General features: G+C 39.6%; 2 protein-coding genes across 5 annotated transcripts; one reads left to right on the forward strand and one right to left on the reverse strand.

The window, feature by feature from the left end:
- Nucleotides 1–224: 224 nt before the first annotated feature.
- smpdl3b (sphingomyelin phosphodiesterase acid like 3B) lies at nt 225–5,052 on the reverse strand. 3 transcript variants are annotated; one of them, XM_069142225.1, is made up of 9 exons: nt 4,201–5,052; nt 3,684–3,752; nt 3,369–3,582; nt 2,977–3,074; nt 2,719–2,862; nt 2,456–2,625; nt 1,648–1,828; nt 1,309–1,442; nt 225–1,142 (listed from the first exon to the last, which is right to left on the reverse strand). In XM_069142225.1, exons 2-9 carry the CDS (start codon nt 3,742–3,744, stop codon nt 777–779), a joined length of 1,368 nt encoding a protein of 455 aa, XP_068998326.1. In that variant the 5' UTR covers nt 3,745–3,752; nt 4,201–5,052; the 3' UTR covers nt 225–776. The 3 variants fall into 3 exon arrangements, with proteins under 3 accessions (XP_068998326.1, XP_068998316.1, XP_068998334.1); XM_069142215.1 differs by lacking the exon at nt 4,201–5,052 and having other exon boundaries at nt 3,684–3,766; XM_069142233.1 differs by lacking the exon at nt 4,201–5,052 and having other exon boundaries at nt 906–1,099; nt 3,684–3,766.
- On the forward strand, nt 3,721–10,648 carry rpa2 (replication protein A2). 2 transcript variants are annotated; one of them, XM_069142255.1, is made up of 9 exons: nt 3,721–3,800; nt 5,926–6,020; nt 6,229–6,330; nt 6,861–6,974; nt 7,558–7,632; nt 7,981–8,097; nt 8,413–8,541; nt 8,882–8,976; nt 10,177–10,648. In XM_069142255.1, exons 1-9 carry the CDS (start codon nt 3,743–3,745, stop codon nt 10,262–10,264), a joined length of 873 nt encoding a protein of 290 aa, XP_068998356.1. In that variant the 5' UTR covers nt 3,721–3,742; the 3' UTR covers nt 10,265–10,648. The 2 variants fall into 2 exon arrangements, with proteins under 2 accessions (XP_068998356.1, XP_068998366.1); XM_069142265.1 differs by lacking the exon at nt 3,721–3,800 and adding an exon at nt 5,566–5,706.
- Nucleotides 10,649–10,851: the final 203 nt, after the last annotated feature.

Here is a 10,851-nt window from a genome sequence, read left to right on the forward strand (position 1 = left end):
TAAAATTAAGACATTGCTTGATTTAAATAGTTAGATTTGGTAAATAATATAATAATAGAAATAGTAAAACATTTGAATAAACTCTGGATTTGATCCAGAACCTCATAATTTATGTTACTTTAACCTATTAAGGCACAAGAATAGTATGTAGTTCTTCAATTGATTTGAAATGAAGAATTCAGCCAGTACCAATAAATAGATTGCTCAAGCCAAAGATTGTTTTTTTTCACCCTGTTTAATTACATCCAGTATATGACTCAGTTCATTTATAGATGTCATATCCTTTTAAACACAAAAACACAAACATTGACATTTAAAAGAAACATTTACATTGCCTCATTACTGTTGATTTTGAATTGTGAGGGTTTGATCAATGTCACCTGATAAAAAATGGGCAGTTTAACTTGTTAATATGCAAGCATGAATCCTGACATCACAAGTAGTGTGGAAGCCAATCCTGATCCAATAGACACTTTTGCACAAGTACAATGTGGAAGCCTGTGTTGCAGAACTTGTCATTCAATGATGTAGAACACACATCACATATCCGTCAGTTCAGGTTTTAATAGGACAAAGCATTCCATGTTCATAGATTCTGTAGTTAAGCGAAATAGAAGGTATATCTGTGTCCCATTAACAATTTCTTGCCTAGCAATTTAAAATTTGTATGGAACAAAACATATCAGAGTAATTATAATTTAAAGCAGAATATTTGTATATATCTTCAAACATGTGTAAACAATGTCTCTAAACATTACCTGTGATGCTGATGGTCATTACCAACTGGCCAACACCAGACTTACAGCGACGGAGAGGACTGGCAGCAGCCCTCTATAAAGGGAAGCCGCTCCTTCTTTTTCCAGACAGTGTTCATACCTGTTGAAGTCTATCTCTCTTGCTGCACACACATGGTCAGCACGGCAGTCTCTGTCACACTCTGTCAGGTCGTAGCTGACAGAGTTGAAATTGTAGTACTTCTGTAGGTAGCAGCCCTCGTTAGCTATACGCTCCAGAACGTGGTGCATAGAGGCTGGAGAGGCATCTGGTACTCTGAAACTCTCTGTGAGCCGATACTCTTTCTCCCAGCGTCCTGTTGTGGCTGCATTAGCGCGAGTGAGGTTCAGAAAATAGGTCACCACATCCTGAATGTGTTCAAACATGTGGTTTAAAAACAGAAACCAGAACAATGAAAGCGTTCAAATTCTTTTCTTATGGTTGCACTTTTCTTTTCTTTTTTTTAAATACTGTAGGCTGTTTGCTACAACTTAGACAAATACATTTGAAAGGAAATGATATGATATGACTTACTTTAACCAGGAGTGTTTGTGTGTCATATTCAAAGACACGGATTCCAGGATTGTTGGCTCCATCTACAACCCCAGGAAGTGTTGTTTTCCACGGTGTGACACCAGGGCTGAGAAACATTGTACTGATAGGAGAGCCTGTAGAAACAGAACAGACATAACCTATGATTACCACAGTTACCTCTTTATGTGGAGCAAGTTCATGTCAACAACAGGACACCTGATGTGAGAGACATAGTACAATTAGGCGATTAGCAAGTAACAACTAAATTAACTGAATCCCAATCAGCCACGGGTACAAACCAGGTAAAACAAGTAGTTGCAGTGTAAGCGTGTGACCTACCCTCTGTGTTGTAGAACATGCGGAAGCTGTCAGTATGATGATGGCCAAAGAACTGCCCGATGATGACAGAATGATGCTTCTCAATTAAATCCAAATATCGCTGGTTGAACTTTGGTGTGAACCACGGCTTACTTCTTTTCTTCTCAAAAAAACCTGGGGGAACGTGGCCAATGATGTACACCTGGTAGACAAACAAATATTACCCCAAATCATATATTTTCATCCACAGTAGTCAACTTCTAGTCTACTAAATGTTCACTTAACATAAATAAGAATATAAATGGAAAAAAATAGTTTTGCTCCAATTTTTCCTGACATCTGTGGCATCGTGTTGCGTGATAAAACTACACATTTTAGAGTGGCCCTTTACTGTGAACAGTCCAACGCACACCTGTGCAATAATCCCACTGTTTCATCAGCATCTTGATCAGGTGGATGGATTATTATTTAAAGATGAAGTATTCACCAACTTGGAAAAACAACAAACTTGTGAACAAAATTTAAAAGAAATTTAGAGATTTAGGGGCAGAGCAACCTGACATCTTTGGGTTTTTTCCTAGCTAATGACTCATTCAGAGAGCATAACCTAAAATTATTCTTCCTTTCCCCTCTGGTCACAAGTATCAAATGGAGGTTTTCATTATGAACTGCATCTTTAACTGTTTTCTCAGGCATAACACAGACATGAAAGCAAATTAAAAGAAGGTAGGATAGGGGTCAGGGAAAGTCCCTTTCATTCAAGTATAAGGATGCCCTTGCTGTTAAAATCAGTTTAACCCATGTTGCAAAGCACAAATAGACAAGATGCCTTCTCTTTGTCGTTGGCCGCCTTTGTAAGAACATGATCCGCCCATTTAAACTGGTCCGCTGGGTCGTCCGTGTCCTGCGTCAGCTTGTTTTGGTCATAGTAGAGATTAGTGTTGAGGACCAGCATCCTGAAACCCGTTAGATTCAGCAGTTTTTCTGTGTAATATCCACCTGGGCAAGAGGAACATAACAAAATGTAGCTGATGATTCTTTGGAAAGCTGTTGTGCATCATATTTGTAAGTATCAGAGGAAGCTTTGCTGACCTCTTTTAAATGTTTCTCGGGACTTTGGATCCAACCAGCCTTGCCACATTTCTGCTACTTGGTCATAGATGTAGTTTGGGGCTGCAGGAAGTTGATTCTTAGGGTGGTAGTCATGGTTTCCCAGGGCAGAGTAAACTTTAGTGTCTAAAGAAGGCAATAATGAAAAACTTTCATCATTACTAATGCTAAAACACTGTGGTATATCTCTGATATGTCCTTCTTTAAATACAAAATGACGTAACTTGATTTCTAACTTACGAGGAAACACCTCATTTATGATGTGAGTAAGGTTGCTGATAATGTGGGCCACTGCCTCTTCCCCCAGATCCTCATTTGGTACATGTGGTGTGTCATCTCTGAGAAGTAAACCAGTTGATTGTTTTAGTTCTAAGTATTGAAAGGGGAAAGTTATCATTCCTTAGCAACCACAGTTGGAAAACGGTGCATGTTTCTCCAATAAACTTAAGTTACCTTGGCTTCCAGCACGGTAGCTATTATTGTAGCGGACAAATACGCCGGGCCCTCTGATCACTAGCACATGATATTTCTTAAAATACATAGACATGACTGAATGACTGAAGCATTTGTTTCCCCGGATATGGACTTGGACATAAGAGTCGTAAAACATGTTGCAGTGAGCTTATACATACCCAGTCCATACGATGAAGTCCGGGTCTGGTAGAATTTTCCTCATTGCATACACAGAGGAGTTGATCAGGTGCCATGGCGAGTCACAGACATAGTCTCCAAATTCACCCGCACTGGCTGCAGGTCGTTTCCCGCTAGATGCACACACCAGCTCAGGAGTATCACTCCGTTCGTATGTGGGGTCCCAGTGCAGATCCGTGATGTGCCAAAAGTTCCCTGGGTAAAAACGATGCGTAATTGCGCACAGTAAATTGTTCCAGCATTGTGACAAGAAAAAAATTGTAATGTTGCAACATTATGACATATTTGCTGCTTACCTGACAGTGCAAGAGCCTCTTTGAAAAGCAGACAAGATAAGAGCAACCTTACTGCGGACATGTTGAGCTCTTTAAAGAAAGCAAATCGCCGACAAAAGTCAAGTGCAGGTTTGAAAGGTAAGTCAATAAAGGGTGAAGCGAGATAAGATAGCCCTCAGCTATTGACGCCTCTTAAAGGTGGTCCACTAGCAGAAACTTCAAATATTAAACGGACAGCAGCCTGATATAGGCGATACCTCAGAAATGAACTTCAGACTTCAATGTGCATCTTTCTCAATTACAAGGACAAAACATTTAGCAGGTTCACTACACACCTACGCTACTGCAGTGTAAGCCATATGATGCAAAAGTTCAGTATATCAATCATGTGGAATTATTCTATTGATTACAATGATTCGACAATCGATGTGTATTTATAGGCTTAGCTGAGAGTGCCATAAAAAGGCATAATCCGGGTAGTTACTTGTGAATCCCTCCAAATAAACTATTTTTAGGCTTAAGATCAAATAAGTCTTACTGTTGCCTTCGTTGGCATGGCATCACAATAAAAATAGTAAGTCTAGATTCACAGCACATATCGGTGCATAACTACATTTACTTTAGGCTATATTAATCCATGTGGTCATGGTTTCAATTCCGTTACTTTGTAGCCTAATATGACAGTCGTCTATGTTGCCTTCAAGGGATAATAGTATTTATCAGATCTGAGGTTGGAATCTCTATAGAGCAGGGGTGTCAAACATACGGATCCGGCCCGCCAGGGGGTCCAGCTCGGCCCGCCGGATGACTTTGCTAAGTGTGAAAATTACAGAAAGACATAAATTGCATTTCTATGAGAATATGGAGGTTTATGAGTACAAACGTTTTGTTATTTTATTTTATTTTATTTTATTTTATTTTATTTTTTTTTATTTTTTTTTTAATCGATCCAGTAATTGCTTCAAAAACAGCGTAAATGCGACGTCTGCTCCGGAGGCAGCCGCGCTCGCTGCTCGCTTTGTGACGCGTTTGACGTCAAACGCGTCACAAAGCGAGGGAATCTGCAGAGGGGAGCCGGGGCAGATAAACAGTGGGCTGATGTCTGAGTTTTTGGTCTTTATGTTTCTAGTTTATTGTAGAAAGACCTTAAAATAGGGTTTATCATCCAAAAACCTTCACCAATGATTTAAACAAAGAGAAATATTGTCGTTATGTATGCGTTATTATGCTATGATTTTACTGGTCTGGCCCACTTGAGATCAAAGTGGGCAGTATGTGGCCCCTTAACTAAAATGAGTTTGACACCCCTGCTATGGAGCTTTAAAGAGCAGCTTTCATTAAAATTAAAAGTTTAAGAAAAGAAATAGTTTCTCTGATAATTATTTTTGACGATAATTTGCAGAACGTTTCTAAAGTAGATATTAAAGAAACATTTTAGGCTTCCATAATTGTTCTAACTTGATGGTATTGTTTTATACATACATTATGTATGAATAATAACCATGAATGTAGCATGGATCATTTTAATTCAATTGAATTTTATTTAACCGATATGGTTGACTTCCAAACTGCGTGTGATCGTAGTATTTCCGACAGTTCATGAATGCAGCTTCGATCACGTAAACGTTAAAAAAAGACGTGTGAGGCCCCGTGCTTTGTCTTTCAGGTAGACGTTTTAACCAGGCTGTGTGCCTCTCCATTGGGCAACATCAACCAAAATAACGGCTAAATACATGTTAAACGTTAGGTTGGGACTATAGCGGATGTTTCTGCAACGGCCAATCTTAACGTCTTAAGCGAAAAATGACGGCCTGACAAGCAAAACTCAGGCGTAATATATCCTCTGAACTATCCACGCGACAGGATGTTTCGCGGGACTTTTTCTGTGCGCATGCGCCTTACGTTAAGATTCGCGCGCGGGAGTTTACAAGGAAGGAGACTGAAAAAGCGCTGTGCGGTTGTCGACCCTGTTTCACAGTGTAAATACCACTTCAGATTTGGTTTTTATTAAGTTGAATACAAGGCGCCAACATGTGGAATCAGGGTAAGTTTAATATCCGCATTGTTGTGTTTATAAAGCGGTATGGTGAGCTTGTTGACGTGTCTGGTTGCGGCTAACGTTAGCTTCGTGACTGCTTCTTTGTTGTTGTTGTTGTTTGTTGAATGTTAGTAAAGAAAGTCGTGTGTGGTTTAAATGAAAAAGCGTGAAGAGTACGCAGTTCGTCGTTTCAGCTGACACTGCCTCCTGGGTTTTTTTTTCCAGGTGGGTACAGTGAGTCGGGTATGGCCGGGGGTTACACTCAATCTCCAGGAGGCTTTGCATCACCTTCTGCATCCCAAGGAGGAGAGAAGAAAGGGGTCTGTACACCGCAGCGTTTTTATAATTCACTGGAAACTGTAGATTAATGTAGACAGTGATGAAAACCTACCATAACCCTATCTCCTCTTTACACATTTGTGCACATGATATTTGTTGTAGTAGAAACACTGATTGATTGATTGACTGACAGTTGGATGTTGAAGCACAGCAGTCAACCTGTATGTATGTATGTATTTCATTTTACAGAGAACCCGTGCCAATCAAATAATCCCCTGCACGGTGTCTCAGTTGATGTCCGCTTCACAGACTGACGAGGCCTTCAGAGTGGGAGATGTGGAAGTTGCCCAGGTAAAGTGAATCAGGAGGGATTACGTGGTGGCACAACATGCAGTTGGAAATAATAATCAAATGAGTGTCTTAACGGTACAGGTGCACAGGGCTGAAACAAATATCGGGCAATCTCTTGTCATTTGTTTTTTTTGTTGTCAAACATGTTTGACTTCTAAAAACAAATGTCAACACAGTAACAATTTAAAACCCAGGGATATTTATTTTTCAGTGGTACACGAACAGGAAAGGCTACGAATCCCGATACGAAAGCCCGAAGTAGGAACTGTTTGTGACAATCGTCAAAACTATTTTCTGTAGAGCTTAAAGGATCGATCAAAAAGTTAAGTAAGAGAAAAGCAGCTATTTTGATGATGCATCATTGTTTTATTCAGTTGGTGAACTTCCAGGCTCTCGCACGGGAGAGATTGGTTCCTTTATTTTATGGTATAGTAACAAACCAAATTTTGTTACATGCCTCTAATAAGCGTTTAGTCGTTAATATTTCCTAATTGTATTGTTTGATAACAGTTTATGGTCTGCGTCACAAGGTCACCATTGTGGGCATCATCAGAAGCACAGACAAATCCATGACCAACATCCAGTACAAAGTGGACGACATGACGGGTGCCCCCATGGACGTGAAGCAGTGGGTCGACACCGAGGTAAGTGGGGGGTCATTAATCCGTTCACAGTATTCTGCTGTTGTACATAAACTCAAGTCTTTTGTGGAAGACAAACCACTTATCTGGAGACTATAAACATGTGATGAATACATGTTCCACTGAGGTTCATCACCCATTTGAAAAATTTTAATTTTAGATGGGAGATATTTTCATCGTATGACGTGATCTTTCCGAGAATGATTACTGGTCATAAGTTTCACTTTTGACTTCCAGTTTTGTTATGATCCTAAATAAATTAGCTTAATTCGCAAGCAGGCATGAAACACATCACCTCGCACCAATAGACACAACAGATTATACACATTAATAAACATAAAATGAATAGAATAAATAATTGTACCAAGTCTTGAATTTTAAATAGGAGATCAAGACCAGACCAAATGTACTGTGGAGTACAAAGTTAGCCGTTTATGCTCTAATTGATAAATGCCTCCGGTGGTCCAGGCTAAAATCTGAAAATTGCTTGAGTAATCTCTTTTTAGAATCCATATCATATGTCTATATATGATATTACAGTGATCAAGCAGCCTGGCAATTCTGTTTTTTTGTTTTACTTTCACAGGACCCCAGTGTGGACAGCACTGTCCTGCCCCCAGCAACATATGTCAAAGTCTCAGGAAATCTGCGCTCTTTCCAGGTGAGCTTACAGTCCTGAAACAGTCTCTCCATAGAACCCAGAATCTAATAGGATGGTAGCTTTAAGAGCCCAAGCAGACACGTATGATCATTCCTGAAGTTTAAAAATTTATACATTAGTGTATCTTTAATAATAATTTTACTTGACTGGCCAACATAGTTTTTATTTAGTTACTTGAAAAATGCATATAGTGCTTTTTGGTGTGTGTGTGTGTGTGTGTGTGTGTGTGTGTGTGTGTGTGTGTGTGTGTGTGTGTGTGTGTGTGTGTGTGTGTCCCAGAGCCTTTGACTCCCAGTAGTTCCTCTGCAAATGGATCCTTATTTATATTGTGTGTGTTTTCTGTATCAGAACCACCGATCTGTTGTGGCGTTCAGCATCCGTCCCCTTGAAGACATGAATGAAATCACCTCACACATGCTGGAGGTTGTCCAGGCACACATGGTGCTCAGCAAGCCTCAGACCATGGTAAACACACACATCAGCAGCTTTTATTCTCAGATGACACGCGTGAATGTTTCCTCACATCCTAGGGTTACAGTCTCAGTTAAAATAACTTCCATTTTTCAAGTAGACAGTCTGTTGTCACATTTTGAAGTATTTATGTTTCGACACTTCCTATTTGCTGTTGCCCAAGAAACATTTTCAACGCTTTCTTGATTCTTGTTGTTCTGGGTTTTGTACCCTCATGGTTGAAATGCACTTATTGTAAGTCGCTTTGGATAAAAGCGTCAGCTAAATGTAATGTAATGTAACACAATTGATGGTTTGTTTCTCTTTCAGTCAGGCGGCGGAGGAGGAATGAGCAGCAACACCACACCCATGTCACGGCCAACCACAGGAAGCACAGGAGGGAGCTACACGGGTGCTAACGACATGGCTAATAATGGGTTAAGCCCAAATCAGAATCAGGTGAGCCTAAAGGAGAGAGAAATCCTCTGAGATTCTAACTGCCAACGCTTCTCTATGAAGAGCGGTGTGCTGCAGACACGACTAAAGCCAGCTGTTTGATCATTTCACATCAATGTGGACAAGAACATAAATGAGATATGAAAATGTAAAAAATTTGTCAAACCGGCATCTGTATTTTGCTTTAAGTTGCCCCACCCCCCCACGATACTCCCCGGCTCATAGTTACTGTCTCTTCATCCTGTTAATATCAACTACAGAAACAGCTTAATGAGTAAAGCAAGTAACAGTTTCACAAAGAGACCCTGTGTGTGTTTAATATGACCATGTTTGTCTCACACAGGTGCTGAGTTTGATAAGAGGCTGCCCAGACGCTCAGGGTATCAGCATTCAGGACCTGAAGCAGAGACTCGGCAACATCAGTCTGTCTATCATCAAGTAAGAAAAGTTCTGCTTTAAGTTTTAAGAGATACATTTTCATTAAATAAAAACTACATTGTGGTGTTCCAGTCGATTAGACAGTAAAGTCAGTCACTGTATTACAAACATAGAAAACTCTGTCTCTCTCTCTCTCTCTCTCTGTGCGTCTCGCTCTCTCTCTGTGTGTCTCTTTCTCTGTCTCTCTCTCTCTGTGTCTCTTTCTCTGTCTCTCTCTCTCTCTGTGCCTCTCTCTCTCTGTCTCCCTCTCTCTGTGCCTCTCTCTCTCTGTCTCCCTCTCTCTGTGCCTCTCTCTCTCTGTCTCCCTCTCACTGTGCCTCTCTCTCTCTCTGTCTCCCTCTCTCTGTGCCTCTCTCTCTCTGTCTCCCTCTCACTGTGCCTCTCTCTCTCTCTGTCTCCCTCTCTCTGTGCCTCTCTCTCTCTGTCTCCCTCTCACTGTGCCTCTCTCTCTCTCTGTCTCCCTCTCACTGTGCCTCTCTCTCTCTGTCTCCCTCTCTCTGTGTCTCTCTCGCTCTCTCTGGCTGTTTAGCAGTGATCTAGGCCTAGGTATAAGTAGGGATGTGTCATTTTGTCACATTAATTTTATTATCATGACAAATTAAATTCATATTTTGATAATGGCAATATTGCGATTCTTTGGGCATAATGAAGTCATATCACGATGCCGTGTGATACTGATGTATGTTTCATGTGGGACTTTGCACGCATTCACATTCACATTGGCTACAAGCGGAGGTGTTACTTTCAAAAAGGGGAACAAGCAGTATGAAAGCGGTTTGGTTGTAGAGAATTACTTTTCTAAGTAACGGTGCCAGTGTGTTAGTTTTTACCTAGTATTTAAACAATAACCTCTATTTTGTTTAAATTTTGTTCATTAAAGTAAAATGGTTAAGTATTTTGTCACGTCATCAGGAACATAGTTCTTCCATCTGCCCATGTTATGCCTCTTGTTCTTTTATAATCTGACATTTGTTCCTCAATTATTTAGAACAATTCTTTTATTTTTTTTTTTTTTTTTTTTTTTTTTTTTTTTTTTTTATACACTTTATTAATCCCCGAGGGGAAATTTCATTTGTTTGGAACATTTGAATTTTTATAGGATTTCTTTTTCTTTCTTTCTTTTTTTTTTTTTTTTTTTACAATTATTTTACATAAAGTGCTCCGAAAATACTACTCGTATTTCTCTTTGTGATCTAACAGGCAAGCAGTGGAATTTTTAAGCAACGAAGGTCACATCTTTTCCACCATCGACGAGGACCACTACAAATCAACAGACAATGATGATTAACCAGCTTCACCTTCTGAGCACCTGTAGGGTTACTTATTTTAGTTTAACCTGACAAAAGTCTTTAGTATAGCGCTTTATCAGCTATGTCACACGCTATCATACCTCTTTAATACCACAGAACGAAATGAAACCTTGTTAAGGTATGGTGGGTGAGGTCAGTTGAAGACCACATTGTTTAATTTTAGTGAGTTTTGGTTCGCACATTATATATTCTGCTGCATGTGTTCCTGTTGAAGAAGTGGTTGTTTGTAGTTAATACAATCTTTCTGTGTACACCCCACTGTAAAGCGTTTTGTAATTTTAAAGATTCATAAGTACTTTGTTAATGTAACCTTTGCCCAATTGAAAAGATTGTATAAAATAAAGCTTGTTCTCTACCTTGAACTCTGGTTTCACAGTATATCAAATACTTACTGACACTATGTAACATTTTCTGTACAACAAGGTTTGGATACAAAAAACTCACTAATGGCTTTTTTTTTTTTCACTAAAAACTATTTAGGACAAACTTTGATTTCGCATTTCTTATGCTAATTTCTCAACAATTCATTATTAATTTACATATGTGTTGACACTGTAACACCACA

This window comes from Embiotoca jacksoni, unplaced genomic scaffold (genome assembly GCF_022577435.1).
Source record: "Embiotoca jacksoni isolate LCO1_2020_lvr unplaced genomic scaffold, fEmbJac1.0.p SCAF_11, whole genome shotgun sequence".
NCBI classification, from domain to species: domain Eukaryota; kingdom Metazoa; phylum Chordata; class Actinopteri; family Embiotocidae; genus Embiotoca; species Embiotoca jacksoni.

Bases quoted from the DNA above. Each gene is read 5' to 3' on its own strand.
- rpa2 (XM_069142255.1), top strand. From the start codon at position 3,743: ATGTTGAGCTCTTTAAAGAAAGCAAATCGCCGACAAAAGTCAAGTGCA. The intron at 3,801-5,925 runs GTAAGTCAATAA...TTTTTTTTCCAG, and splicing joins GTCAAGTGCAGGTTTGAAAG to GTGGGTACAGTGAGTCGGGT. The intron at 8,542-8,881 runs GTGAGCCTAAAG...TGTCTCACACAG, and splicing joins TAAGCCCAAATCAGAATCAG to GTGCTGAGTTTGATAAGAGG.
- smpdl3b (XM_069142225.1), bottom strand. From the start codon at position 3,744: ATGTCCGCAGTAAGGTTGCTCTTATCTTGTCTGCTTTTCAAAGAGGCT. The intron at 2,626-2,718 runs GTCAGCAAAGCT...CCTCTTGCCCAG, and splicing joins CCGAGAAACATTTAAAAGAG to GTGGATATTACACAGAAAAA. The intron at 1,143-1,308 runs GTAAGTCATATC...GAACACATTCAG, and splicing joins CACAAACACTCCTGGTTAAA to GATGTGGTGACCTATTTTCT.